Source organism: Lepidochelys olivacea (assembly GCF_965140295.1).
Source record: "Lepidochelys olivacea isolate rLepOli2 genome assembly, chromosome: 9".
NCBI classification, from domain to species: domain Eukaryota; kingdom Metazoa; phylum Chordata; order Testudines; family Cheloniidae; genus Lepidochelys; species Lepidochelys olivacea.
The window spans coordinates 83,328,798-83,354,890 of record NC_140419.1 but is presented as its reverse complement, the minus strand read 5'-3'; the positions used below and the strand labels follow the sequence as shown (position 1 = coordinate 83,354,890).

General features: G+C 38.6%; 1 protein-coding gene across 3 annotated transcripts in view; it reads left to right on the top strand.

Moving 5' to 3' along the window:
- Window positions 1-24,132, top strand: part of ATRX (ATRX chromatin remodeler) — a 140,806-nt gene extending 116,674 nt beyond the window's left edge. For all 3 annotated transcript variants that reach the window (XM_084640131.1, XM_084640130.1, XM_084640132.1), the window contains 5 exons: window positions 14,610-14,759; window positions 18,408-18,533; window positions 19,216-19,311; window positions 19,911-20,039; window positions 21,177-24,132. In XM_084640131.1, the coding sequence (XP_084496257.1) occupies window positions 14,610-14,759; window positions 18,408-18,533; window positions 19,216-19,311; window positions 19,911-20,039; window positions 21,177-21,449 (774 nt within the window). In that variant the 3' untranslated portion in view covers window positions 21,450-24,132. The remainder of the gene's footprint in view (window positions 1-14,609; window positions 14,760-18,407; window positions 18,534-19,215; window positions 19,312-19,910; window positions 20,040-21,176) is intronic.
- The last annotated feature ends 1,961 nt before the right edge of the window (window positions 24,133-26,093 follow it).

Sequence of the window (26,093 nt, the reverse complement as noted above, 5' to 3'; positions counted from 1 at the left end):
CATCCCACTAAAGTGATGATAGGCAAGTTGTGAAGAGACAGACTGAACAGGAGGTTAGGTTATCTGCCTTTACACAACAGGTAAAAATTTCCCATTCAGCATATGGGATGTGGAACTAGAGACGTCTTGTATATCTATTTCAAAGGAAAGTTGTACTGATTTAACTCAGCACAACACTTTAAACATTCATTTGTTGAAAACGCTTAATTTCAAATATTTGTTTAGGTTTTTTTATTTATACATGAGTAGATTGCTTGCTGGGGCAGTCTTTCTTGAGAGCAAACAGTTTTCGTCCTCATTCAGGGCTGGTTTTAATATCAGAACAATTTGTGTCAACATTTAGTTTTAAATATTAAACTTTATACATTAGTTATCTTCCTATCATCCAGATAGAGACAGATGGGCCGGGGCTGAATTCCTGCTCATACACAAGTCCCCCCTGCTAGAAAAAAGAAAATCTCTGTATATTGTAATTCTGGTTGGCTGTGCCTTGGTTCTCTTTCCAGTCCAGTTGCCAGTCTGGTGTTCTTTAAGGATGTACACTTCATTATATGCTATGTACAAACTTCTAAGTATTTATAACTTTTCACTTGAGAGGCTATACATTATCAGCTAATTATCTCCTTGTTTTAGCAGCTTCTACATTTGGCTTGCACAGAATAATTCCTTGTGTGCTGGTTCCTGTATCCTCACACGCTAACTGAGAATACTGGTGATCTGTTAACGTGTAACGCATCTGTCCTTTCTCTCCTTTTCTCCCTCCTCCTCAACTAGATTTTTGGGTAGGATAGTTTAAGATCCAGTCATGTGAGGTGCTGAGCTCTCTCAGCTCCTATTGAAGTTGGGAATTAAGGGTGCTCAGAACCTCCCTGGAGACACTCATTGCCTTACACAATGGACACAAACTTGCACAAATCATGAATCTGTCAAAGGAGGTGTATAATTTTTAATGTATGTTTTCAAACAGCACTGTGCGGTGTAGATCAGCAGTTCTCAGTCAATGTCCCAGGGTCCCCTGGGGTGCAGCAAGCAGGTTTCAGGGGGTCCGCCAAGCAGGGCCGGTGTTATATTCACTGGGGCAGAAAGCTCAAGCCCCAGGCCTTGAGCCTTGTCAACCAGGGCTGAAGCCTGAGCAACTTAGGTTTGTGGAACCCCCTGTGACATGGGGCCCCAGGCAAGTGCCCTGCTTGGTACCCCCTAACATGGGCCCTGGCTTTTATACACAGAAAAATAGTTGTTGTGGCACGGGTGGGCCGTGGAGTTTTTACAGCATGTTTGGGGGCGTAAAGAAAGAAAGGTTGAGATCCCCTGGCAGAGATGATACCCACTGTCTCTTTGTATCATGGGTCATTTTATGCTGAAACCTTACAAACCTGTTTTAAAATGTGAAGTTTTGAGGAGTATAAACCTTTTTTTTAAAAAAATCAGTTTTTGTGCAAGTCCTTCTTAAAAAGCAACTCGTGTGTATTTCCATGATTTCACAATTGTATATTTTTTCAAGTACAATTAATTTGACACTTATTTCAAAACTAACATAAAAAAGAAAAATTACTTTGAACATGGAGCCAGACATTTTTCTGTCCACAAATTAGAACAGAATCAAATTCCATCTCCATTAGATTCAGTGGGAGAAACTGGGCAGTTTGCTACTTTTAGCTACTTTGGATTCTGCAATCATTTTTTCTGTAGCTTTGTTTTATGCCTTAACTTTGTATTTTTTTCCCCATAATCAGGTGATCTCTTTTCTCCAAACTGGATGCTCCTCCAAAACCAGCTATTTCTTTACTCTCCTCTGCTTAATCTTTCTCACAAGTGCCAGGTTCCTTGCCTGCATGTTGCATTATTTTCATAGCTTTCCTCAACCACCACTCTTCTTCCCACCAACAAACAGTCTATATTTTGCTCTTCCAAAATCAGCAGCCATGCCTCCAAAACCCTTGCTGTAGGGTCAGTGAGTAACTGGAAGTAGCTATAAATTTACAATGAGTAGAATTTTGGGACTTAGTCAAGCAGCCTAGTACTGGAGAGGGCGAGGAGGATTGGGCTAAGGTGTGCAATGAAAGAAGACTGTTTTTACAGGACCATTAGATATGGGCATGCAAATTACTTGTCATCTCTTGAAAGTCCGGGACACTGTCTGCCTACAAAAATATATATAGTTAAAGAAAACAAAACTACACATAGGAGAAACAATCGCTTAAGATTCAAACTGAATTGTTTTCTCTCATTAAAACTAACGGAGAATGATTTTGTTCCTGTCCTACTTTGCCATCACAAGTTGGCAACCTCTTTTGATATTTGTTACCGGTTCTAACATCAGTCAGAATATTCCAACTTCATCAGGTATTTCTCAGGTACAGTTTTATATTAGGGGATTGTATACATTCTTTTTTTTTTTTTTTTTCATTTACTATGGAAAAAATTGAAGATGAATCCCTGGAGTTTTACTTTAATTCTTTTGGCTTCAGTTCACTTTGCTTTTTTTAGTTGTATTTATTTTTTCACTGTAAATTGATTGATTATTTTTGGTTCCATCCTTTCCAGCACTGAGTTATTTTACCTACAAATCCTTAAGTAGTCCAATAACCATTTTGACTGCTTCTTGATCCATACATTTTGCATATAAATGTCATTGTTGATTGTGTCTTACTTATGGCTATCTTTTTTGTTTCTTTTGAATTAGACACTTTTTAAAATAAGGTATATCTCAGGCTCTAGGCATCTTTAACATAAAGACAAATATCAACATAAATCTATACAAAGGTAGCATAGGATGCACCAGCCTTCAATCCTAATAACTGTACTTCCTAATTATTGTAATTTCACCAGTTTTCCTTCTAATATCTGATTTTTGGTGTTCTATGAATTTATTGTTGTTCATGAGAAGCAACAGGAAGTCTAAGGAAAGGGTTGGCCCATTACTCAATGAGGAGGGAAAGACAGTAACAGAAAATGCAGCAGTGGCCGGAGTTTTAAATGCCATTTTTGTTTCAATTTTCACCTAAAAGGTTAGCAGTTATCGGATGACTAACAAACGTCCATGAAAAGGGTTTTGGATCGGAGGCTAAAATAGGGAAAGAGCAAGTTAAGAATTACTTCGACAAGCTAGATGACTTCAAGTCGGCAGGGCCTGATGAAATACATCCTAGAATACTTAAGGAACTGGCTGAAGAGATCTCTCAGGAGTTAGAGCTTTTAGAATGCGTGGAGGAGAGGAGAGAGCCCATCAGCAGAAAAGGACAAATATAGAACCTGTCTATAAAAAGGGAAATAAAGACAACCCAGGGAATTATAGGCCAGTCAGCAAACTTTGGTACCCAGAAAGATAATGGAGCGGATAATCAAACAATGAATTTGCATGCACCTAGAGGATAATATAAGTAACAGTCAACATGGATTTGTCAAGAACAAATCATGTCAAACCAACCTAATATCCTTCTTTGACAAGGTAACAAAGTCTTGTGGATGGGGGGAGGGAGGGAGTAAATGTGATATTTATCAACTTTATTTCATAAGACTTTTGATACAATCTCACACGACCGTCTCATAAGCAAACTAGGGAAATACAGCCTAAACAAACTAACTATAAGATGGATGCACAGCTGATTGGAAAACTGTAATCAGCGTAAATATCAATGGTCCACAGTTAAGCAGGAAGGGCATATTGAGTGAGGTCCTGCAAGGATCTTTCCTGGGTTTGGTTCTATTCAGTATCTTCCTCAGTGATTTTGATAATGGCAGAGAGAGTACACTTATAAAATTTGCGGATGATACAAGATGGGAGGAGTTGCAAGTGCTTTGGAGGACAGGATTAGAATTTAAAATGATTTTGACAAACGGAAAAAATTGTCTGAAATAAATAGGATGAAATTCCATAAGGACAAATGCAAAGTGCTGCATTTAGGAAGGAATAATAATTTGCACAAATACAAAATGGGATACGACTGCCCAGGAAGGAGTACTGCAGAAAAGGATCTGGGGGCTATCGTGGATCACAAACTATGAGTCAAAAGTACAATACTGTTGCAAAAAAATGAACATCAATCTGGGATGTATCACCAGGAGTGTTGTAAGCAAGACACGAGAAGTAATTATTCCATTCTACTCAGCAGGCCTCAACTGGAGTATTGTGTCCAGTTCTGGACAGCACACTTGGGACAGATGTGGACAAATTGAGGAAAGTCTAGAGGAGAGCAACAAAAATGATAAAAGTCTAGAAAGCACAACCTACTGGGGAAGATTGAAAAAATTGTTTGTTTAGTCTGAAGCATAGAAGACTGAGGGGGGACATAAAAAGTTGTTATAGAGAGGAGGGTGATAAATTGTTCTCCTTATCCTCTGAAGACAGGACAGGAAATAATGGGCTTAATGGCAGCAAGGGAGATTTAGGTTACGCATTAGGAAAAACTTCCTAACAGTAAGGGTAGTTAAGCACTGGAACAAATTACCTAAGGAGTGTTGTCAGTAGCTACTGGTGAGGTGCTCTGCTCTGGTTCGATGATGATGATAGTCGGCTGCGTGCGTGTTCCCTCTGTGTGCTGCCCCAGCTCTGCGCACATAGCTGACACAGCAGGTCCTGAGAGAACCTCCAAAGGCCACAGACTCTATTAAGGTATGAAGGCACCTGGCCAGGTTTATTGTCCAACGAAGCACAGTAATAGTTTCCTGTAGACTCTACAGGACATACTACGAATATGTGCCCCCTGGCGATGGACACAGCTCAGTCAGTGGCGGGACACTCCACTGCCCCCTAGGCTGGACAAAGATATGCACTCCCGGACCTGTTTTTATACAGTTGCAGGACAGATTACTCATCCCTACTGACACATTGAGGTACAGCCCCTTGACTCATTAGGGTGCTGTCTCCCCCTTTGATCATGTTGGTTCAAACAAACAGATCTGTCCATCATGCTGTCCTTTGGACCCTGTCTTTGGGATGCACCTGGCTGTTCCTTGTTATATCTGTGAAGTGTCCTCGTATCAGGATGTCCAGGTGCCATCTTGGCACACGTTCCTCTTATTACTACTTATATCATTAGCACGTGCTTTCTAGGAACCCTTTTCTTGCCAAGTTCTGCAATTAGGGCCTGCCTCTGGCTCACAGCCCAGCTTTGCTTAGCAATGCCTGGAAGTACTTTGGTTCAGGCTTTAGACCTCAGACCAGGCCTCTGATGCAAGGGTTTATGTTTCAGGGCCTCTTACTGCAAGGAGGTTGTGGAATCTTTGTCATTGGAGGTTTTTAAGAACAGGTTAGATCAGTAGTGGGCACCCCGCGGCCCGTCAGGGTAATCCTTTGGTGGGCCGTAGGATAGTTTGTTTACATTGACTGTCCACAGGCACAGCCACTGGGAGCTGCAGGCAGCCATGCCTGCGGACGATCAATATAAACAAACTGTCTCGCAGCCTGTCAGCGGATTACCCTGACGGGCCACAGGTTGCCCTTCGCTGGGTTACACAAATACCTGTCAGGGATGGTCTAGATAATACTTAGTCCTACTGCAGTGCAGGGGACTGGACTAGATGATCTCTCGAGGTCCTTCTGAGACCTATATTTTTAGGATTCTATAATTCTTTCTTTAATAGTTTGAATTCAGGTACTTTACTAGCATTAGAGTTTCTCTGTTACCTTCCTGCTATATTGGTGTTGTCCTTATTTCAGTGTAATTTTAATAGCAATACCTATTTCTGGCTTTATAATTGTAATACCTGCAATATTAACAATGAGACGAATTCAGTATCTGGTTCATGCTTCAGTCTTTTGCAAAAATCAAAATAGAAGTAAGAGGCATCTAATATTAATTGTATTTAGGAAAACATTTTATTATAATCATGTATTGCACAGTAATCAGAGAGGAAAATCTTGGTCAAAGTCATGTTGCATGATTAGATATTTTATTCCTGATGATAAATTTAGCATACACAATCTGATCTCTACAGCCTTTAGTAGGGAACAAAGGCCAGTAACCTATTACAAACATTTACCTGCATTTCTTCTTTTTGACACTGAACTGCCTATACCTTTCTTACAAAGACAGAACCGTTCCTTTGTAATTATCAGAAAAGCAAGATCGGCATGTAAGCTAACGTGAGGCTTTAGTTTTGTTTTTTACAAGTTTGGGGTATAATTTTCCCCCTTCTGTTCAGGCCCCTTCAGCTTTTATTTCTTCAAAGAATAGTTTGCTGAACAATGATATCATTGTGCAATTTTATTACCATGCAGATGGTAAGATAAGGAACTTTTGCCTCTGTAATGCTTGGCATTGGCAAGAAATGCACCAGTACTCATGCAAATGTACTTGAAGCAATATGTGGAACTACAGCTAGAATCCAGAAAAACAACACCCTCCCCCCCCAAACCCCAATACATGACCGAATGTTGAAAACATTGATTTTGGAATCTAAGTGAATATATAGTTAGACCCTTAAGGCTAGTTCTTTAAAGGGGGTAGATTGTGAATTGAGTGGTGTGTTTTCTCTTTCAGCTTCCTTTACAACCATCTAAACATAGATTAACCATCTTTCTCTCTCTCAGGTCTCCTCATGAAAAGGTTACTTGCTAGTTGAGTGCAGACCCAGCACACTTGTTGACTTCATAAAGCCCAATAGCAGGGCTTTTCCAGCTCTGCTAGGAGGAGTTGCTTACATTAGGAATGAGTTGTTCAGAACTCCATAGTTAAGTTGAGTCTGGACTTCCTATATAAAATTTATCTTTAGCACCTCCAACTTTTGATTTGAGCAGCTAATTTGTTTGTAAATTCTTTTGCTTTAAATATGATAGGATTTTTCTGGTGCTTTTGGAAATTTTATCATTAAAGACTTTGTATATGTTAGATAAACAAAAATTGCCTGTTTTCTAATATTCTCAATGTCTGTGAATTTTTGGCTTGTTTTTTGTGCTCTAAATTTGAGGTGTATATCTTCTCTCTCTCTCTCTCACACACACACACACTTACTTACTTACTTACTTACTTACTTTCCTTATAAAGTAATTAGTGGAGGAAAAAAAATTATAATTATGTGTCAGATCCACATGCCAAAAAAGCAGGAGTATATACATTTGCCTGGCAATTAGCAAAAGTAATCTGTATATAGCTAACATTTACATTTTTAAACATCATGCCATGTAAAATTTTACTAGTAGTTAAATACATCTGTGTTTACTGTTTTCACCATAATGGGCTTTTACAATATCTCATTACTCGGGTGTTGCATTTTAAGAGATCGTCAATAATAAAAGCACAAAACGTCAGTGTTACAAGGAATGTTTTAATGTCAGATTTTCTAATATAACAATATTGCTTCCAAATAAAGAGCAATATTTGGGGGATATTATGTGTGTAGTTGTAAGAGGGCCTGAGACATAAGCCCTTGTATCAGAGGCCTGGTATGAGGCTTGAGGCCTGGGCTAAAGTAGTAGTCAAAGCTTTGCTGATATAAAGCAAAGTCCGGCTGTGGCTAGGCAGGGCCTGCTCACAGAATCTGGCAAAAACAGAATGTGCAAAACCACATATTCCTAAAAGGTGCTAGGCACAAAGTTCGCACACAGACACATTCCAGAAGGGTGGTACCAGAGCACCTCAATACCAATACATTCTCCAAAGGTAACAAAAACACACTGACCCATTTTAAAAATAGGGTCAGGATAACAGCGTGATGGATAGAAATGTTTTAATCAAACCAACAGGTACAAGGTAATGGGTGGTAGTTAGGTAAGTCAGAGAGTGGTCTCTAGGTATGTCAGAGGGCAGTAACTAGCCATGTCAAGGGGGCAACACATAACTTGTTTGTGTGTGTATAAAAATGTATCTCAGAGGAAGTGTCTTTGTCTGGCCGAGGGGAAAATGGAAAGTCCCGCCATTATCTCAAGCATACATGTGTTAGTGTACCTGTAACCATTGAGCAAGGGCATTAGCACCGTGCTTCATCGGCAATAAACCTGACCAAGTTCCTTCGCTGAAAACTGAGTCTGAATTTATTGGGCAGGTCTGTCAAAATCTGCTATCTGCGCAGAGCTGGGACACCATGCTAAAAGAACTCATGCAGCCGAACATCTATCAACAAAGGGGATTTTTATGCTGTTAAAAAGAACCCATGCCAGTAACACTCAGAACCTGAGTCAACTGACTGGGGATCACACTACAGAGCTAAAATTAGCAGTGTACACATTCAGGCTCGGGCTGGAGCCTGGACTCTGAAACCCTTTGAGGGGGATGGTCCTTGGAACCCAGTCTCCAGCGCGATCCTGAACATCTACAGGGATATTTTTAGCTCTGTAGCTCGAGCCTGAGTCAGTTGACCCTGACTATAAGACTCGCTGTTGGTTATTTTTTGCAGTGTACACATGCTCTATTGTGCAAAATTTTATCATTTAGATCATGTAAAAATGAAGAAAAATCACAAAACTTTCACAAAGGCAAGACAAGTAGTTCTTTTAATCAAATATTGAACGGGGGAAAGCCATCTTACAGATTTCTGTATTGATGGATATCAAGGCATTTGTCATAACTTGCGTACATTTTTAGCCTTCTCACTAAACAAAAGCAATGACACTTACAAGTTGAAATATAACCACTGCTTCTAGGCATATACTTGGCATTGTAAATATTTATGCAAAATTTGCATATATAACATGTATGTTTCATTAACATAGCTAGCAACATTTACATGATTCAGAGGTTAACTGGAAGGAGGTGGAAATTTGTCTCTAAAATTTTAGTCTTTTGGATTTTTTTAAGAAATCATCCAAGTGATTGTGTAATTTGAATTGTTTTAAAAATTCAGCCGGTTTCAGTTTCATGAGAGGTATATGTGTAATCCAAACCATATTGCGCCTACAAAAATCATCGAAATTCAGGACAAAAAACTTAGCTGGGCTATAGTTATAGTTGTAAAGTGCTACTAGAAAAAGGACCTACTTACACTCGTAGCCTCGTCTTACCACCCTTAATCACATAAGGGTTTGAAGGCTCAGATCCTTGGTATGAAATATAATAAAGAAAGATTAGAGGCAGACGGCACTACAGGGAGAATGTTACGATGATTGCCCAGAACATACATTTTCAGTTCACTGGTGTATGCAATTAATAGTGTGGTGAGCATGGTATTTGAACTGCTTATTTACATAAGGCTGGGTTTTTAAAGGTATTTAGGCTGTTAATGCCCATTAATATTGCTTTTTTAAAATATAATTATACTGCTACATCTTCTTTTTGATTAGCATTTAACAGTACTGACCTAACTGTTGCATAGCAATTTGTGTTTCTTTTGGATTAAAGATGGCATGACTGCTAGAACTTGCTTGTGTTTTGTGTATGATGTAGTATGTATGCTAGTGATTGTGTGACTCTCGTCCCCTTCAAAAGAGTTAACATGTAGCTACTTTGCAATTATTTGGTGGACTATATTCTTCTTCGGTCCCCATCAGTACTACCTTTTTATCACACAGGCAGGCTGCTGTTGTGGTATAATATGTTTTCCAAGGAACACATACATTGACTCTTCAGTACTCCTAGTCAGCTTGAGGATTGAGAGTCTGGTTCTCTGTAAGGCAGAGCACTATCACTAGGATTTTAATTTCACACTAATTACTGAAAGCCCCCGCTGTCACACAGGTATAATTCATAAATTCATGTGTAAAAAAAGCTAAAAATTGAGCTCTTGTTTCTGTGCGCTGTGTTTGTAGTGAGCAGTGTTTCTAGTTTGTACACAGAGCTGCCCCTTGGCTGGAGGCACAGTCACCTCTTGCCTCGCATGCTGTTACTCCCATCTTTCCTGATCAACTGTCATATTCCAACCTCCACAAAACCAATATCTGTCTTGTTCTCACAGCATGCATTGATGATTGAACCTGGTGATATTCTAAACAAAAAGGGCTCTCAGCCATGCTTCTAGCTGTGGCCATCACTTTACACCGGTGGTCCCCAAACTTTTTACCTCACACCCCACCTCTTGCCCGTGTCCATGTCCCATCCATCCGCCCCACGCACCCTGGGGAGCGGGGTCACGGCTCCAGGAGAGCGGGTTGCAGATGGGGTAAAGGGGCCAAGGCTGGTGCTACAGCTGGGGACAGGGCCAGGAGTGGAGCCGGCACATGTGGCCGGGGACAGGAGCAGAGTTGGGTGGTGCCCCCCACCCAGTGTGTGGACTGACCCGGGACCTAGCTGTGCCCTCCTGGGCGGGCGGGGGCAAATCCCACAGTTTGGGGACCTTTGCTTTACACTGCCTCAGTTGACATTTGTGGCTTCAGAGTGATGCAGAAAATAATGTTGGAATCTTGTTATATAGATACTAGTTTATTTTTAATAGTGCTATTACAAGAAAAAGAACCGTGACGAAGGCAGATTCAGTTCTTGATTTTTGTGTTTAAAAGGCTATTTATATAGTAAAAAGTTCTGTATAAAAGTGCACAAAAATTGTTAAATTAGCCTTAACTTTCACTGATTAAAAGTAGATTTTTATTAATCCACTATCTCTGCATCTTTGCAAATAAGACTGCATTAAAAATTATCTCTGTTAGTCCAAGAAAAGCATACAAGGTGCACTATGACTGATTAATTAGTGGTTCAAATTTAGATGATGTAAGTATAGAAATAATTACTGTATATACAGTGGGCTTTGTGTAGATTTCTGTTATGCTGGTGACTAGTTATCTAATCCAGACTGATGTTTTAGGCACTTCAAAGCGTTTTTAGTTTTGTAGAACAGCAGATTATAAGGTTAGAAGGCACACTGGACCTATTATCTTTCATTGGAAGAGAGAGTTTAAACAGAACTCTCTCAGTTTACCATATTTTTATTATATTTCAGATGTTATGTTTTGCTTTGCGTTGGGCTTTTCAGCAATGGAGGTGGGTGCTTTAAATAAATTGACTTATGAGTACTATTATAGTGTTTTTAAATAGATTCCCACAAATTTTTACACTGAACTCCCACAGGATTATGTGCTGGGGGAAAGATTTAGCACAGCAATTCTCAACGGGGGAGGGGGGTTCACAGCCCCCTGTTGAGCCACAAGCCCTTTTACAGGGGCCGTGGGGCTGAAGCCGGGAGCCACAGGGCTGAAGCCCTGAGCCCCAGCATCCCCCGTGGGGCCGAAACCCCAGCTACCTCCACCCTGAGGTACCCCTTGCCTGCACACAGCCCCTAGTTGCCTCCTGCCTGCACCCTGAGCAGTTTTCAAACTTTTTGAGCTGAGCCCCTCCCCCCTTTGAGTTATAATTTTTAGTTGTGTGCCCCTCCCAACCGAGACAGGCCGGGTGGCCTGCTGAGAAGATGAGTCAGGCGATAGAGGTGGTGTTCTCTTCCCAGACCCCACCCAAGCCCCGCTGGGCCCTGCCCCCCAAAACAGAAGTCAAGCTACGCCTTATAGCATGTTGGGTCGTGTGGGGGGGGGGGGGAGCGCTCAGAAAGAAAAAGGTTGAGAACCCCTGATTTAGCGCATGTTAAAGTCACTGTCAAAATATTTTTCCCCAATTGTTGGCTTGGCTTTTTCATTTTGTAACAGGTATGTTCGAAGTGACAAGTTCAAGCAGTTGTCACTTTACCGCTTATGGCCACTGGCATTAGACTTCCCAAAGAGGTGTTGCAGGAGCAGACCAAAGGCAAGGTGGGGAGAGGTACTGCTTAAGCCTGCGCGCCCACCCAGGGTTGTGAGTCAATCCTTGAGGGGGCCACTTAGGGATCAGGGAGCAAAAATTGGGGATTGGTACTGCTTTGTGCAGGGGGTTGGACTAGATGACCTCCCGAGGTCCCTTCCAACCCTGATATTCTATGAAACAGTGTCCCTAGGAGCATCCAGTAGCGTGTACCCTGTCATTTATTCTTGTGTCGTCGTCATGTCCCCAATACCATCAGCAGCACCCCCCTATCAGCAAAAACAAGCAATGCCTTAATGCGGGGATAGTCAATTATTTTTTGTCAAGATATAGTCAAGGTCCAGACTCCAAAGAAAATTATAAAAAATGATTATAGTAAGTACATCAAAAGATTTTGGGGTTTGTTTGAAAGCATCTGGCAGTCTGGATTTGCCCACGGTCCACCTATTGACTATTCCTGCCTTAATGCTACAGTATTTATGTTGTTAAATATAGGATTGGCTGAGTTAAGGTCATTTAATGCAGATTGGAAAGTCAGATAAAACTAATAGTTCTGATTGAGTTGGGCATAGTATCTCTTTAGCAGTAGTTTGCAATATATGAGCATTAGTTGTCTGGGATTTAGCAAGTGTTTGCTTTTTCACTGTAGTCTAAGAAGAGAAAAATTGTGGATTCTTAAAAAGCTGCTAACTCCAGAATAGTAAATTTCTCTGCTCCTTTTCTATCAGTCACTGAATTGGTTGAGAAAAGGTCTTTATTTTATGACTCAGTATATAGGCTGTGTGCCCTCCTGGGTTAGTCTTCTTTTAGATGTAATTCTTCTGTTGCATTTAGTCCCATGAAAAGTTGAAAATGACAACTGGGAGAAACATTTTTGAAGTTTGGACACATTTTCCAGCAAATTTTCAGTTCAGCACCAAAATTGCATTTCAGTATCGTTTTAAAAACCTATAAACCATATTGCTAAATGCTTTTTTTAAATTTCAGAGTATACTAATGCAAATCAATAAACTTTTTTGCTGAATTTCACATAAAATTGAATTAATTACTTTTGCAGTGTAAAAACATTTAAGAAAATGTAATGGCGGTATCTTACTTAGCTTTCAATCGTCATCGCTTTATTTAATACAAAATAAAGTTTAGACAAAGAAAAGCAAACATACACAGTTGGATGTAATTTAAACCACATTTTGATGACTCTGCTGGCCAAGTGAGTGTGGATTATATTCCAGTATTGTTTTCAGTAATAGTGTTACCATGGAAACTAATGCATATGCATGTATAAGAACCCTCCACACACTTATGTACAGCTACAGTATGTTGAGAAAGCTTTTATTGTGTTAACTTCATTTTGTAATCTCTTCTGGACTTTCACCCACCTCCCTTAAATGTTTTCTGTGTATCCTATTACCACATCCTTTCTCTTCCGCTAAATCCCATTATTTGATTCATGTGCCCTTTAGTCACACGGATATATCGCAGAATTTGCTCCTGAGGGGCTGAAGGAGAATGTGGTGGCTCCCACATGAAGAGGCCAGTTGATAGGACAAGGATGAAACAAAGAGGTTGACTTTTTAAAAAAAGATGTTAATTGCTTTAATACTCAAAATTATGGTTTGTTTTTTGCTTGTGTAGCAGTATAAAGTGTAGAAGCAGATAGTTGTCACTTGTGATTAAGGAATTGGACTGAAATTCAGGATACCTGGGTTCGCTTCCTGGTTCTGCCACAGGCTCCCTGTGTGACCTTGGCTACAAGTCACTTTTTCTCTGTGGATCAATTCTATACCTTCTACTTGTATTTGTTTCCCTTTCTCCCATCTTAGGTCTGTATAGACTGTGAGCTCTTCAGAGCAGGAACACAGTCTGAACTTCGTGGTCCAAACAGGAGCGGGATCTAGCAATCATATGGGCCTTGTTTCTGTTGATCCTTAGAGGCATTGCTTTCATTTCAACATCATCATTTGGGTGCCCATGGAGAAGGAAATGTTGACTCAGTAAAAATGAAGACTGCTAAACCTTTAACTTTAGTTTAAGATACAAGCAGCTTTGTTCCAACCATTCTTTTCCCCTCCATTTGTTTTTATTTCATTTTTTAATTGAGATAACATGATCTCATTACGTGGCATTTGTATTCCTATCAAGGACAAGGCACCTAAATACGTTAGTTACCTGCCACTTTCTCTCTTTTATTTGCTTAATTAATAAATTAGGGTTTTTTAGGTTAGTGACTGACTTTTGAAAAATAGGAATAGTTTTTAACACAGCTCCATAGGACCTTTAATATTCAGGACTTTGAATAAAACAATTTGCAACTGAGGTCATTTAAGTATTTTAGTTATTATAAAAGTGTAAAAGTATTAGTATAGTATAGAATGTGAGTGTCCAAAGCATGGCCTGTTGGCCAAATCCAGCACATGGAACCCAGACGTGACGTTTTAATATAGAGCTGTGGAGACTACATATCCCAACACATGCATTTTGCCGTTTTGAAAAAGGTGGCCCCCTCCAGGGGCTATTGGTGGTATAGTAGTGAAACTGTTCCTGGAGTTTCAGGTTGAAACATGCAATTTGGGCTCAAATACTTTCTAACTCATAAAATCCAACAGGGAAGTTCTACCTCATCACCGAAGGAGATTATCATAGCCTCCCATCAGGAGCAGGGTGCAAGCATCTCTTAAAGAAGCAATTATTTGGCACCTTTCATTCTATTTAGGTTCTATACTGCATCAGTCATTGTGGAATCTGGGTATACTGTAGTGGTCCACTAAGTGATTTGACTATCTGTTGCATGAGGTTGTTTCTCCATTACCTTTCCCATCAGGAAAACTGCATTTGTTTTTTTTTTTAAATTTCTTCTAGTTTTATTTATATATGAAGTGCTTTGAGCTCTATTGTGAAAGTCAGGTCAAAGAAATATGACTTGCACATGCTCAACAAAAATATACTGTAGCACTATTACAGATAAAAATATTTAATAAGTGACCTTCATTTCATGGTACTTTTTCATTTAAACAGGATACAATTCTGGCAGAATTGCTTCAGATCCACAAAGAACATATAGTGGGCTATCATGAGCATGATTCCCTCCTAGACCATAAAGAGGAGGAAGAATTGACCGAAGAGGAAAGGAAGGCAGCTTGGGCAGAATATGAAGCTGAAAAAAAGGTAAAGATGTCTGCCCTAACGTAAAGTGGGTGTCATGTGTGTAAAAAAATAACCGTCAGTTTAAAAAAAAAAATTATAATTGTTCTGTAAGCATAATGAATCTTTGTAGAAATAGCTCCATTACAGGCTTGGAAATGGGCTTCTGAATAATATTATGTAAAATGGTAATTTTAAATAGCACCTCTATAAAAGCTAAACAGACTATGAAAAATGAAAAGATAGATGCTGTTTTGGTGGTGGACTTTTGTATGTATTTGCTTCAAGATATTTTTACTTAGTGTTTGTTACTTTTTTTATTAATAATTAGCTTTGTAGTTTTCACATTTTATATTATACATCCAGCTGACATTCTTCAGTATACTTCATTCTGAAAATGTATGGAAAATCTCTACCTTTTGAGATTTTTTTTAATGGAAAAATGGGCATCTCATTTCAAAACAAGCCCTCCGCCTCTCCCCCAACCCCAGAAAATATAATCCAGTTGAGGCATAAGTAAATACTGGAATTGGCCTGAGAGTTTGCAGTTCATTCATTCCCAAGGTCCTAGATTCTTAAACTAGAGACAGTTTTTTTGTTTGTTTTTGTTTTTTAATTATAACCCAGGAATTACTAGATCAAAAAGAAGTGGGAGAAGGAAATTGAGTGCATAACAAGGATTTTATAAACTGTCAGAAAGGGAGATACCCACTGATGGTAACGTAATTACTTTGGTTTGAATTATGAACAGAAAGTTTTAGTGGGAATGGTCATTGCAATAACTAGAACAAACTTTCTAGTGTTTAAGACAATAAAAATCTTTGTTCTTAAAATATGCTTATAAATCTGTGACTTAGTTCAAAAGTCTTGAAAATAATTATATTTCACTTAACTCAGTGGGAGAACAGAGAAAACTGAAACTAGCCTTCATTATCATACTGTACAAGGAGAATAAGAACTTAAGTATTGGTTTGTTTGGTGTAAATAGGAGTATTGTTGCTAGAGTACTCCTCTAAAGGATGTAAAGGCAGCAGAAGTGAAAAATGCCTGAAAGATGTTGCACCTGGGTGATCAGATCTGATGATTAAGATATTTTCTCTTTTGAATTCACAAAGTGGGAAATATGGAAAGTTGCTGAAGATTTTAAGTGGGCATCTGACTCAGGGAGAATTTCAGGAGTTCGCAGATATGAAGAGTAGTTGGAGATTTTTGGTAGCAATGTAATTTCTCTGGGGGAACCAAAGTACTGTGTGAGATATGACACTAAAACATCTGGATGGCTCCAAGTGGATAAGTTTAACAGTCATCTGTATGAAGTTGTGTAGGGCCAGAAATGGACCATGAACTCATGCCTTGAACTGTTTCTTGTTTCTGTCATCTGTTTTTAATTTTTTTTTTTTAATGTCTTGTCCTGAGGACAAAAGTTCTCACGAAAGAACATCATACCCAATCTGGGTGGGGGAGTATGATCAGAGGAAAATGTCCTATGAGTCCCATCCCCCCTCAAAAGGGATTAAAACCCCTTAATTTACTATATTTCATGTGTCTTCCAAACTTAATTATGAACAGGACCTAGAACAAAATTACCCAAGAAACCCTTTCATTCATGCCTGGGCGGCGGGAAAGGCTTCTGAATAATTCTTTTCCTGTTACAAGTGTCTTTTGCCAGTTTTACCATCTTGTATAGTGCATAATAGCTCTTGACATTTATTTTAAAAACATATAAAGTAGTACCATTTCCAGTAGACAAAACAACCTGCCTGAAGGATACAAGAACATCATGCATGAGTACAACCCTGCGTGGTGTGCAGCTCCTGTCTGGGAGCTTGCAAGCTGCTTGTACATACTAGCATGACCAGGGACAGTTGCCAGTGACTCTAGTGCCCACCCCAGTCGGTGGGGGGAGGAGAGGTACTGCCATGCTGGAGGAACTGCCAGCGGCCCGACATGCTGCTACTTTTGCTAGTGTGGTTCCTGCTAGAGCCCTTCAGCTCTGCGGATAGCAATTTATATCCGCGGTTCTAAATTTTGTATCGTGCAGGGCTCTATGCATGGGGGTTAGAATCTAAGGACTGGAATGATCAAGCAATTGAAAATCTATTTTCTCTATTTCATTTGAAATGTGAAGCCCTGCAAAATTTAGATTTTTTGGAAGATTGTTGAGTAATTCCTACCAAAAATTTTGAGAATTCTATGTTCATTGGTATGTATTAGGAATTCTGCAGTAAAAAGACCTTTTTTCAATTTTAAAAAATTAGGCTATATGTGAATTACAGTATATGAGAATCCTTAACAAACGCAGGATGGTTTATGGCAAAGCTGAAAGTGCTATTAATACACCTAGCTAGTTACCAACTCCTAATGTTACTAATTAATGCACATTGCCACTATTCTTAATACTTAAATCATACCCTTCCTAAAACAGAGCAACAGTTTATATACGTATAGAGTCTGAAAGAAGCATCCTCAGAGTTGTCCAACTTCATTATATAAATACCAGATTTTGAAATCTGAGAGAAAGTTAACCACTTCAGATCAGACTCTGATTAAGAGAAAAAGAATAATACCTATTCAGGATTGATTCTGTGATATCCAAGATAAAATTATATAGGGTTGATTTATGGAGACTTAGTTGTTGCAAAGGCATAGCTTTATACCTGCCTGGCATAGCTGCTTTTTTAACAGTCCGAAAGGAAAGGGTTTACTGTGTTGGTGTCTGTAATTTAAATTTATTTACAGCAAAAGTATTCATCTTTGCTTTTTGCAGAGGGTGGGATTATTTGTTCTTATAAGGAACATTGGTGGTTACACTACACCTATTTAGGCATTGGTGTCCCTACATTTTGGAAATACAGGTTTGCCAGAATATCCTAATGGCTTTGTGCAATCTGACATGCCTCTCAGTTGCTTTGTGGTATAATTTGTTTGAATATTTTGGGGAATTATTTTTCTGCTTCAATAACTTTTGTGATCTAACTGGTGTTTTTGACTTTTATTTCAACAATGGACTTGTGTATTTGAGAATTATTCCTTGCAAGAGGTCTTGTATTTCTTTCTTCCAGTGAATAAAAACTCTGCATACTGCATTTCTATCAAGTCAGGCTAACCCTGTTCAGCTAGTTTTTCTGTATTTGATTAATTCATTTTTGAAGTCCTTGCTCTCTTGTTAATGTATCTGTAGTGGTGTCTGGCTACACAAATGTGTACTACTGTATCCATATCGCAGTACTTCAGCATGTGCTTAAAAATCAGTTATCATACAAACCTTAAACAATGTATTTTGTCAGATTATATACATATCACATACACACTTTTACATTAGTGTAATATGTATCACTAGACAAATTGAAGATATTGTTAGGATTTTCTTCTCTTACTGTGTTTATACCAAATTATAGATGAACTAGACTCAAATCTCAAGACACATACTGAGGCTTCTCTAAGTAGTTGGAAACTTAATCATTTTGATTCCACGCTTTGGAAAGAATTTTCAATACACTCAGATGGTTCCACTTCTAAGGGTTAAAACTTTATAAGATCTTTGATTTCTCTTTAGGGTGTGTTTTGTTTGTGTGTGTGTTCAATTCTTTCCTAGAATTGACAGCAGTGGCATGCTATAGCACTTAGGAATATTCATAGTTGCTAAACCTAAGTACAATTTTTGTTTTTAAGGGTCTGACCATGCGCTTCAACATGCCAGCTGGGACTAATATGCCCCCTATCAATTTCAACTCTCAAACTCCATATATTCCGTTCAATTTGGGAGCATTGTCGGCAATGAGTAACCAACAGCTAGAGGTAGGTAGTGAAATCCAAATGGCACAGTGTATCTGCATTGCTTTGAGCATGTCTCAGATATTCAAATTAAGTTACAAATCAGTAATTACTGAAATTTTTTTAACGTCCTGATAAGTAATACCTTCTAGTTGAATGTAACATTTTTTTAAAAGTAGATTTATGATATGTCTGTTTAGTTGAAATCTATTAACTTGTGTGTGCATATTGAAATGTTTATAGCAACAGTGTATTCTGATTATAGGAAGCTGATCACTGTAGCATTTGTATAATATTAGGAATGTACTAGTATAATTTAAAACAAGAAGTAATGTTGAACACAGTCATAGTGAGTATGAATGTGACAATTGTAATAATTTTACAATGCCAACTGCAAAAAGTTTGTTAGGTGCAAAATTTGTCACTTTGGTCTAACACAGTTTTGATCATCTAAAAAGCACTGAGTGAGCAGATTGTTTTCAGTTGACTTATTTGTATTTTCTGTTCATTTACTTACCTCCAAAGTCTAATTGTGTGTGAATTTATTTCCATCATATTACCCAACTCTGTGTGTTCACTTGTGTGAAAAAGTTTCAAATATAGTTACATAAATTGGAGATGGAGAAAAGCATTTCTAAATGTGTGGACAACTTAATTTCTTGCTTTGCACCTATCCTTTATAATTCATTGTCTGCTATTCTCTCAGGACCTCATTAATCAAGGAAGAGAAAAAGTTGTGGAAGCAACCAACAGTGTAACTGCAGTGAGAATTCAGCCCCTTGAAGATATAATTTCAACTATAGTAAGTAAAATAGATATTATTCCACATTTGGTCAGGAGCTGGAAAAATGTTAAGAAGCAGTGTCAAGCAAAGAAGTGATGACTACTGATTATAAATAGTCATCCAGTTAATTGTCATATTATTTCTTCGTCATTAATAAAGCAGTATTTTTAATTAATGCTGATTTCTGTTACCACAATTTGTAATAACAGCTAATTAATGATGTAGTTGGGTAATAGCACCTGTGTGGATAGTAGAATCTTATAGTGCCAACAATTTGGTCCATAGCTCCATGTCAGTATTTCCCAGACAATGAAAATGCTGGCTCCCTGCAAATGAGACTGATTGGCTCAGCTGAGTATTTTTTTCCCCGTTTTCTTCTCCATACATTTTCCCCTTTTAAAAGAAAATTTAGAAAAACATGTTTTTTATTGGCAATATAAAGATCTAATAACTTCTGGTTATAGTTATAAAACTGTACTTCCCCAGAATATTTACTGGAAACTGGGCGGTCAGTCAGTGCCAACTATATTCATCCAGCTCTGAAAAAATTGCGAGAACTTGATTGCTCTTACTTTTCTATCAGAGTGACTAATAAAATGTATTTTTTTCCTTTTCAGTGGAAGGAAAATCTGACCCTGACAGAGACCCAAGTGCAGGCCTTGGCCCTAAGCAGACAGGCAAGCCAGGAGCTTGATGTTAAGCGCCGAGAAGCCATCTACAATGATGTCTTGACAAAACAACAGATGGTAAGAATTCTGAATGCCTTTTAGATAATTATGTTTATTTGGATTGGGATGCATGAGTGATACCAACCTGGACTAGCACATGATATTAAAGATGTTTTTGTAGAATGCCAGCTTCTTATCAATCCCTTGGGCCCAGTAATTACCAACAGTGTGTTTTGCTCCTCCACACCAGAAAGTGCTGAGTTATACAATGTTTTGGACTAGCATTGTTCATTTAGGGAGATGTGTAAAGTAGATTGCAAATTCCATCTCCTAAATTCTGCTATTAATTCATGTATTTGAAGTGCTTGAAGACTAAGTGGCTTAAGAAAAACCAAATACTAAAGTGGTAATAGGCATGTAGCATACAGTGACCTTTACACAAGACCCAGTCTCCTTAAAGATGTTAACTTTCTAATTATATATAGGAACTTGCATCTCTTCAGGATAGTTCTGTTTACAGCAGTTTAGTTCCATGGGAAAACAAATCAACAGCACTCCTCCGTGCATTAAATCTTCCTTAAAACAAGTCAGAAACCAAAATAATCCATGCCAATGCTCTTTCTGAAACCTTTCTCATCACCCTTTCCTGGTGTATTCCTTTACCATTCACAGGCTTTGTATTGGAAAGTTCTAACTCCTGGCACTAAGGAATTATTTTATGCAGAATGCACATAACTTAAAACCACGTAACTCATTAGGACTTTCTAAGTAATCTTGAGAAATCTGAAACTTTCCCAATAGGTGCTAGTCCAACTGGAAGTATTTTCTCCTTTGGTGTTTGTCACTAAATGTTTATTTACCCATCAACTTGTAGGATTTTCAAAGGGATGTTAAATAGTACCTGACAACAAATGCTGTAACTAATACAGGGGAGTAATTTCACAGTAGAATGCATATCACCATGGCAACTAACATAAATGCTGCCTGCAATACAATAGGCAAGTCATTAGGAGACCTTAGTCCTACATGGTGTTACTAACTGGTTTCTACTGTAATCCGCTTGTGAATGCCATCACGTTAGTGATGGGGATAACAATAATGTTTTTTTCTTCAGCCATGGTACCCCTAGCAAATTGATTTTTAACTCTAAACTTGATACTTGCTGCAGTAAGACAGGTCATGCACTTGTAACAGCTCCACTTTCCCTCCCCACAGTTAATCAGTTGTGTTCAGCGGATACTCATGAACAGAAGACTACAGCAGCAGTACAATCAGCAGCAGCAGCAGCAAATGTCTTATCAGCAAGCAGCAATGAGTCATCTCATGATGCCAAAGCCTCCCAATTTAATCATGAACCCTTCCACCTACCAGCAGATAGATATGAGAGGAATGTATCAGGCAGTTTCTGGTGGTCTGCAGCCACCGCCATTGCAGCGTGCCCCACCCCCAATGAGAGGCAAAAATCCAGGACCTTCCCAAGGGAAATAAATGTGATTTTGCACTAAATGGATTGTTAAAATCAGAGAGAACTTTTTTATTTTTTTAGGAATCAATGGCTTAACAGAACTCAACTGCATAAATAGTTTGGATCCCTTAAATGCCACGTTCCATATTAGTGTTTCAACTGTGTTTAAATAGGATGTAACATTTTTCCCTCTCATGTCAGTGATGTTGCCTAGAATCTTCTTACATGTGTTGAATACAGGAGATATCAAATTGTTTTCAGTGAAAACAAGCCCTTCCATAATAGTAGCAGCTCCACAGGTTTACTGTCTAAAGTCCTATGCTTGTTTTTAGTAGCCATAAAACCATCATCAAACATGAGAAACTTAGGAGAGAATACAGATCTGTATGTTTCAGTATTCCATATATAAAATGTACACAGCTGAGTTCTTGATTAGAGTTGATTCCTCAAATTATGGGATACTTTTATACTTATCCATTTCTTGAAATTAGTGAGTGTGATAAGACAGAGAAAAATTATATTGTTTCCTTTTGACTGAAGTCTGGACTTGTACTATATCATCTGTGCAGAATAAAACATAGGAACTGAAAATTCTCTTGAGACAAAATTGAGTGCAATATTCTTAAATACTACGGCTCTAAAACGTTGTCATGCAGTTATATAGAAACCGTGTATACAGCCTTAAATCATGACTTGAGAAGAGAATTTTTTCTTCTCCAGTCTTCTGCCACTTGTTATTTTCAGTTTTATGTGATGGAATAACTGGTAAATTTAAATTTACAGCTTTGTATCCTTCACACATTATTTCACTGTTCGCTGACTCTGATACAAAGCACATTTCTGTTAACTCCTTGATGCTGGTGCTAGTGTCTCTTCCCTTTGCTGGCAATGGGATAGGGACCAAAAAAATCAAATTACTGGTATTTTGGAGGTTAAGATAGTGGTGATTCTTAGGGTCACTCCCTGTTTTATAAACAACATCACAATGGCAGAACCATTGCCAACTTTGAATTCATACACTGAATGTGCTTTAACAATTTCCAGTTCTGCCAGAATTGTGAAATAATTCTCCTTGTATAGATAAGGATCTCTGCCTACCATGTTCTTCTCCCTACCCCTTCTTTCATTTTTGTAAGAATATAAGTTAGTCCAAAAAGACCTTGATTCTTTTTTTTTTTTTTTTTTTTTTAATAATCTAGACCAAGGTACATTTCTGATTGGTTACATGTCATTAATACCTACGTTCCCAACATTTTAATGGGATAGTAACACATTTTCTGTGCTTATGATGATCCAGTTACACACACACACACACGACTTTTCTTTGCATATAGTTTGGCTGATACTATTTTTAAAGGAAAACATTTTTAGAATGTGAGAGACAAATTAAATGACAGGAATATTTGAGGTGATATTGTATCAGGTATTGAAAACAGAATTTTTGAGAAACGAAAGCTGGATGGAGGGATTTGCTGTAGATATTGCTGTACTCACATGACTTGCTGACATCAACTAGAAGAGTTTTGGCTTCTTGAATCACTCTTGAAGGACTTTTTTGAGTTTTTATGTCCTCAAAAGACAAGTGTTTCCACATCTAAAATATACAAATCTTGTGAGATATTTCATTTGGGGTTTGAATTTTGGTTTGTGATATGTGTAGAATTTGTTAGATCTGCTGCAAAACCAGCTAACAAAATTGTTGGTTTGGATTTTTTCCTGTTACAAGACATCGCAAGAAAACCCTCTATGTTCTAAGCCTTTGCCAGCTCCATAATCAGATTTATTTAATTTGAGGGGGGAGAGGAGCCAGAAAAGGTGCATTCATTTTAGAAGAAGTTACAAAAATTAGACTTTGTGAGACAAGCATTTGAATGCAAATGTACTCTGGACAACTGTCATGGATATTCCTACATGTCGTGAATAAGACAAATATGTTCTACCAGACCTGGGAATTTTCAATGGAGTTCTACGATAACTCACTCAAAGACTTAAATGTGGAAGTTTTAGGCAACATTTAAAGGCACATTTTTTCCACCGTGGACAAAACTATGGATAACAGAAGACTAATGCATAAGAAGATTAATCAAAGATAAGAAGCATTGAAATAAAACTTGGACCACTTTGTATACATGTTCCTCACTTGACATTTTAGCTGCATAATGTGTGTATAACATGAAGCTTTAACAAATATTTAAAGACAGAACATTACATCAATAAGGTAATAAAAGGCTCATTTTTATATTTGTTTTAGATGTTTTAACTAGTTGAAATGGCTTAAGATGACAAATAAAAATGTTGCTTGTAATACAGTTTTGCCTGCTAAATTCTCCACATTTTGTAACCTGTTTATTCCTTTGGATGTAAAGCGTTTTTGCTTAGTATTGTGATATTGTATATGTTTTGTCCCAGTTGTATAGTAATGTTTCAGTCCATCAACCAGCTTTGGCTGCTGAAATCATACAGCTGTGAAGACTTGCCTTTGTTTCTGTTAGACGGCTTTTCAGTTCTGTATTAAATATCTTCAGTACTGTAGAAAAGATGTCACCTCGTCCTATAAGGCTGTTTTGTAATATATATATAAGGACTGGAAATGTGTTTTTAAAGAAAAGCAGCATTCAAGTATGACAATATACTATCTGTGTTTTCACCATTCAAAGTGCTGTTTAGTAGTTGAAACTTAAACTATTTAATATCTCATTTAATAAAGTGACCAAAATACATAAACATGTGCAGTGCTGCATTTTTAACATGCTGTTAGATCCACGTTGTTTACAGCCCCTGAGGAATTTGTTATTTGAGAAATAAGGAAGTAATGGTTGTGAGTGGCGCATTTAACTGACATCTCTGGTATAATCTCTCTCTCCACATTTTTAGATCAGGATTCGGGAAAAATACTTATAGGGGACCCAGGAGATAGTTCCAGAGGTATTAGCGTCTACATAAATTGCCCCTGCCTTTGGAGATTCCCCAGAGATTCATTTGACACTCAGGATCTGTGGAGTGCCAGATGACCACCATCCTGGTCAGTTCACAGATGTTGGAAGAGAAAATACTGCAACCTCCTTTCATGATGCATCATCTAAAGCAGTGGTTCTCAAAGCCTGTCCACCGCTTGTTCAGGGAAAGTCCCTGGCGGACCAGACCGGTTTGTTTACCTGCCACGTCTGCAGGTTCGGCTGATCGCGGCTCCCACTGCCTGCGGTTCGCCGCCGCAGGCCAATGGCGGCTGTGGGAAGGGCAGCCAGCACGTCCCCTGGTCCGTGCTGCTTCCCGCAGCTGCCATTGGCCTGGAGCCAGTGGGAGCCGTGATCAGCCAAACCTGCGGACGCAGCAGGTAAACAAACTGGTCCGGCGTGCTAGGGGCTTTACCTGAACAAGCGGCGGACCAGCTTTGAAAACCACTGATCTAAAGAATCTCTGCAAATGGAACTATTACAGCTTCCTGGGATTTTGATCTGAGTGCAAGAGTGATCTCTTTTGCCCAACATCGGATAAACTAAATTGTAATATAAAGAGACATTTTTCAAACTGAGTTTGGGGGAAGTGTAGCAGATAAAGTACTTGATGCTAAGAGGTGCTGAACACCTGAAACTCACTGACTTCATGGGAGCTGCAGGCTCCCAAGTCCCCCCTACCCCCCTTAGTATTAGGCCTCTAAGTTTGGTGTTCGAAGTTGTATGTTTTTAATATTTGTTTTGATGACTGCAAATATAGAGTCATGTTTTATTACATACCAACTATTAAATACTAAGTGATCCATGTGACTTTAATCAAAGCCTAATCCAATAACAATTACCACTTATTATAGCAAAGAATCTCACAATGTGTATCTTAATTTTCTTCTGGCCCTTGTCTATACATGTTAACAGCACGGCAGGTAGAAGCGGGTGTCTGCTGTACCTAGCATATTGATCTGCTGATGCTGCTTGTTGCATTTTGGTAATTTTTTGGGGATGTAGTTAAGAAGAAATCTGAGACTCTTAAATCTTGCATTAAGCCAGCCTTGCAAATCTTTTATGCAAACTTGCCAACACAGGCACAAAATCTACGTCCCTCACCCTCTTCCCTCCATGATGGGGGGAAAAAAAGTGTAACCTTTCAAAATCAGTTACTTGCTGTAGGTGAGTAAAACTTTGGAAGGCTGTGCTGTACATACTCTAAGAATTACTCCGAAAAACTCCTTTGCCATCACAACTACAAAACAAACACAAAAGCAGTTCGTGTGCTGAGACTACATGCCTGTCATGCAAATCAATATTGTCTCATTGTTTCCTTGTACTCCACCACCTGGAGGTAGCCATGGCTGTCTCTTGTGTTATATTTAGATTGTAAGTCCTTTTGTTCTGTGTGTGTTCAGTACCTAGTACAAAGGTGTCCTGGTCCATAACTGGGATTCCTAGGTGCTATGATAATAAGTATTTATATGAGAGACAAGGTGGGTGAGGTAATATCTTTTATTGAACCAACTTCTGTTGGTGAGAGAGACGAGCTTTCAAGCCACACAGAGCTCTTCTTAAGGTCTGGGAAAGCAACTCCCAGCCAAAGCAAAATGCAAGGTGGAACAGATTGTTTAGCTTAAGTAGTTAGCATAGGAGTTAGTTGGTCCAATAAAACACATTACCTCACCCACCTTGTCTCTAATATCCTGGAACCGACACAGCTACATG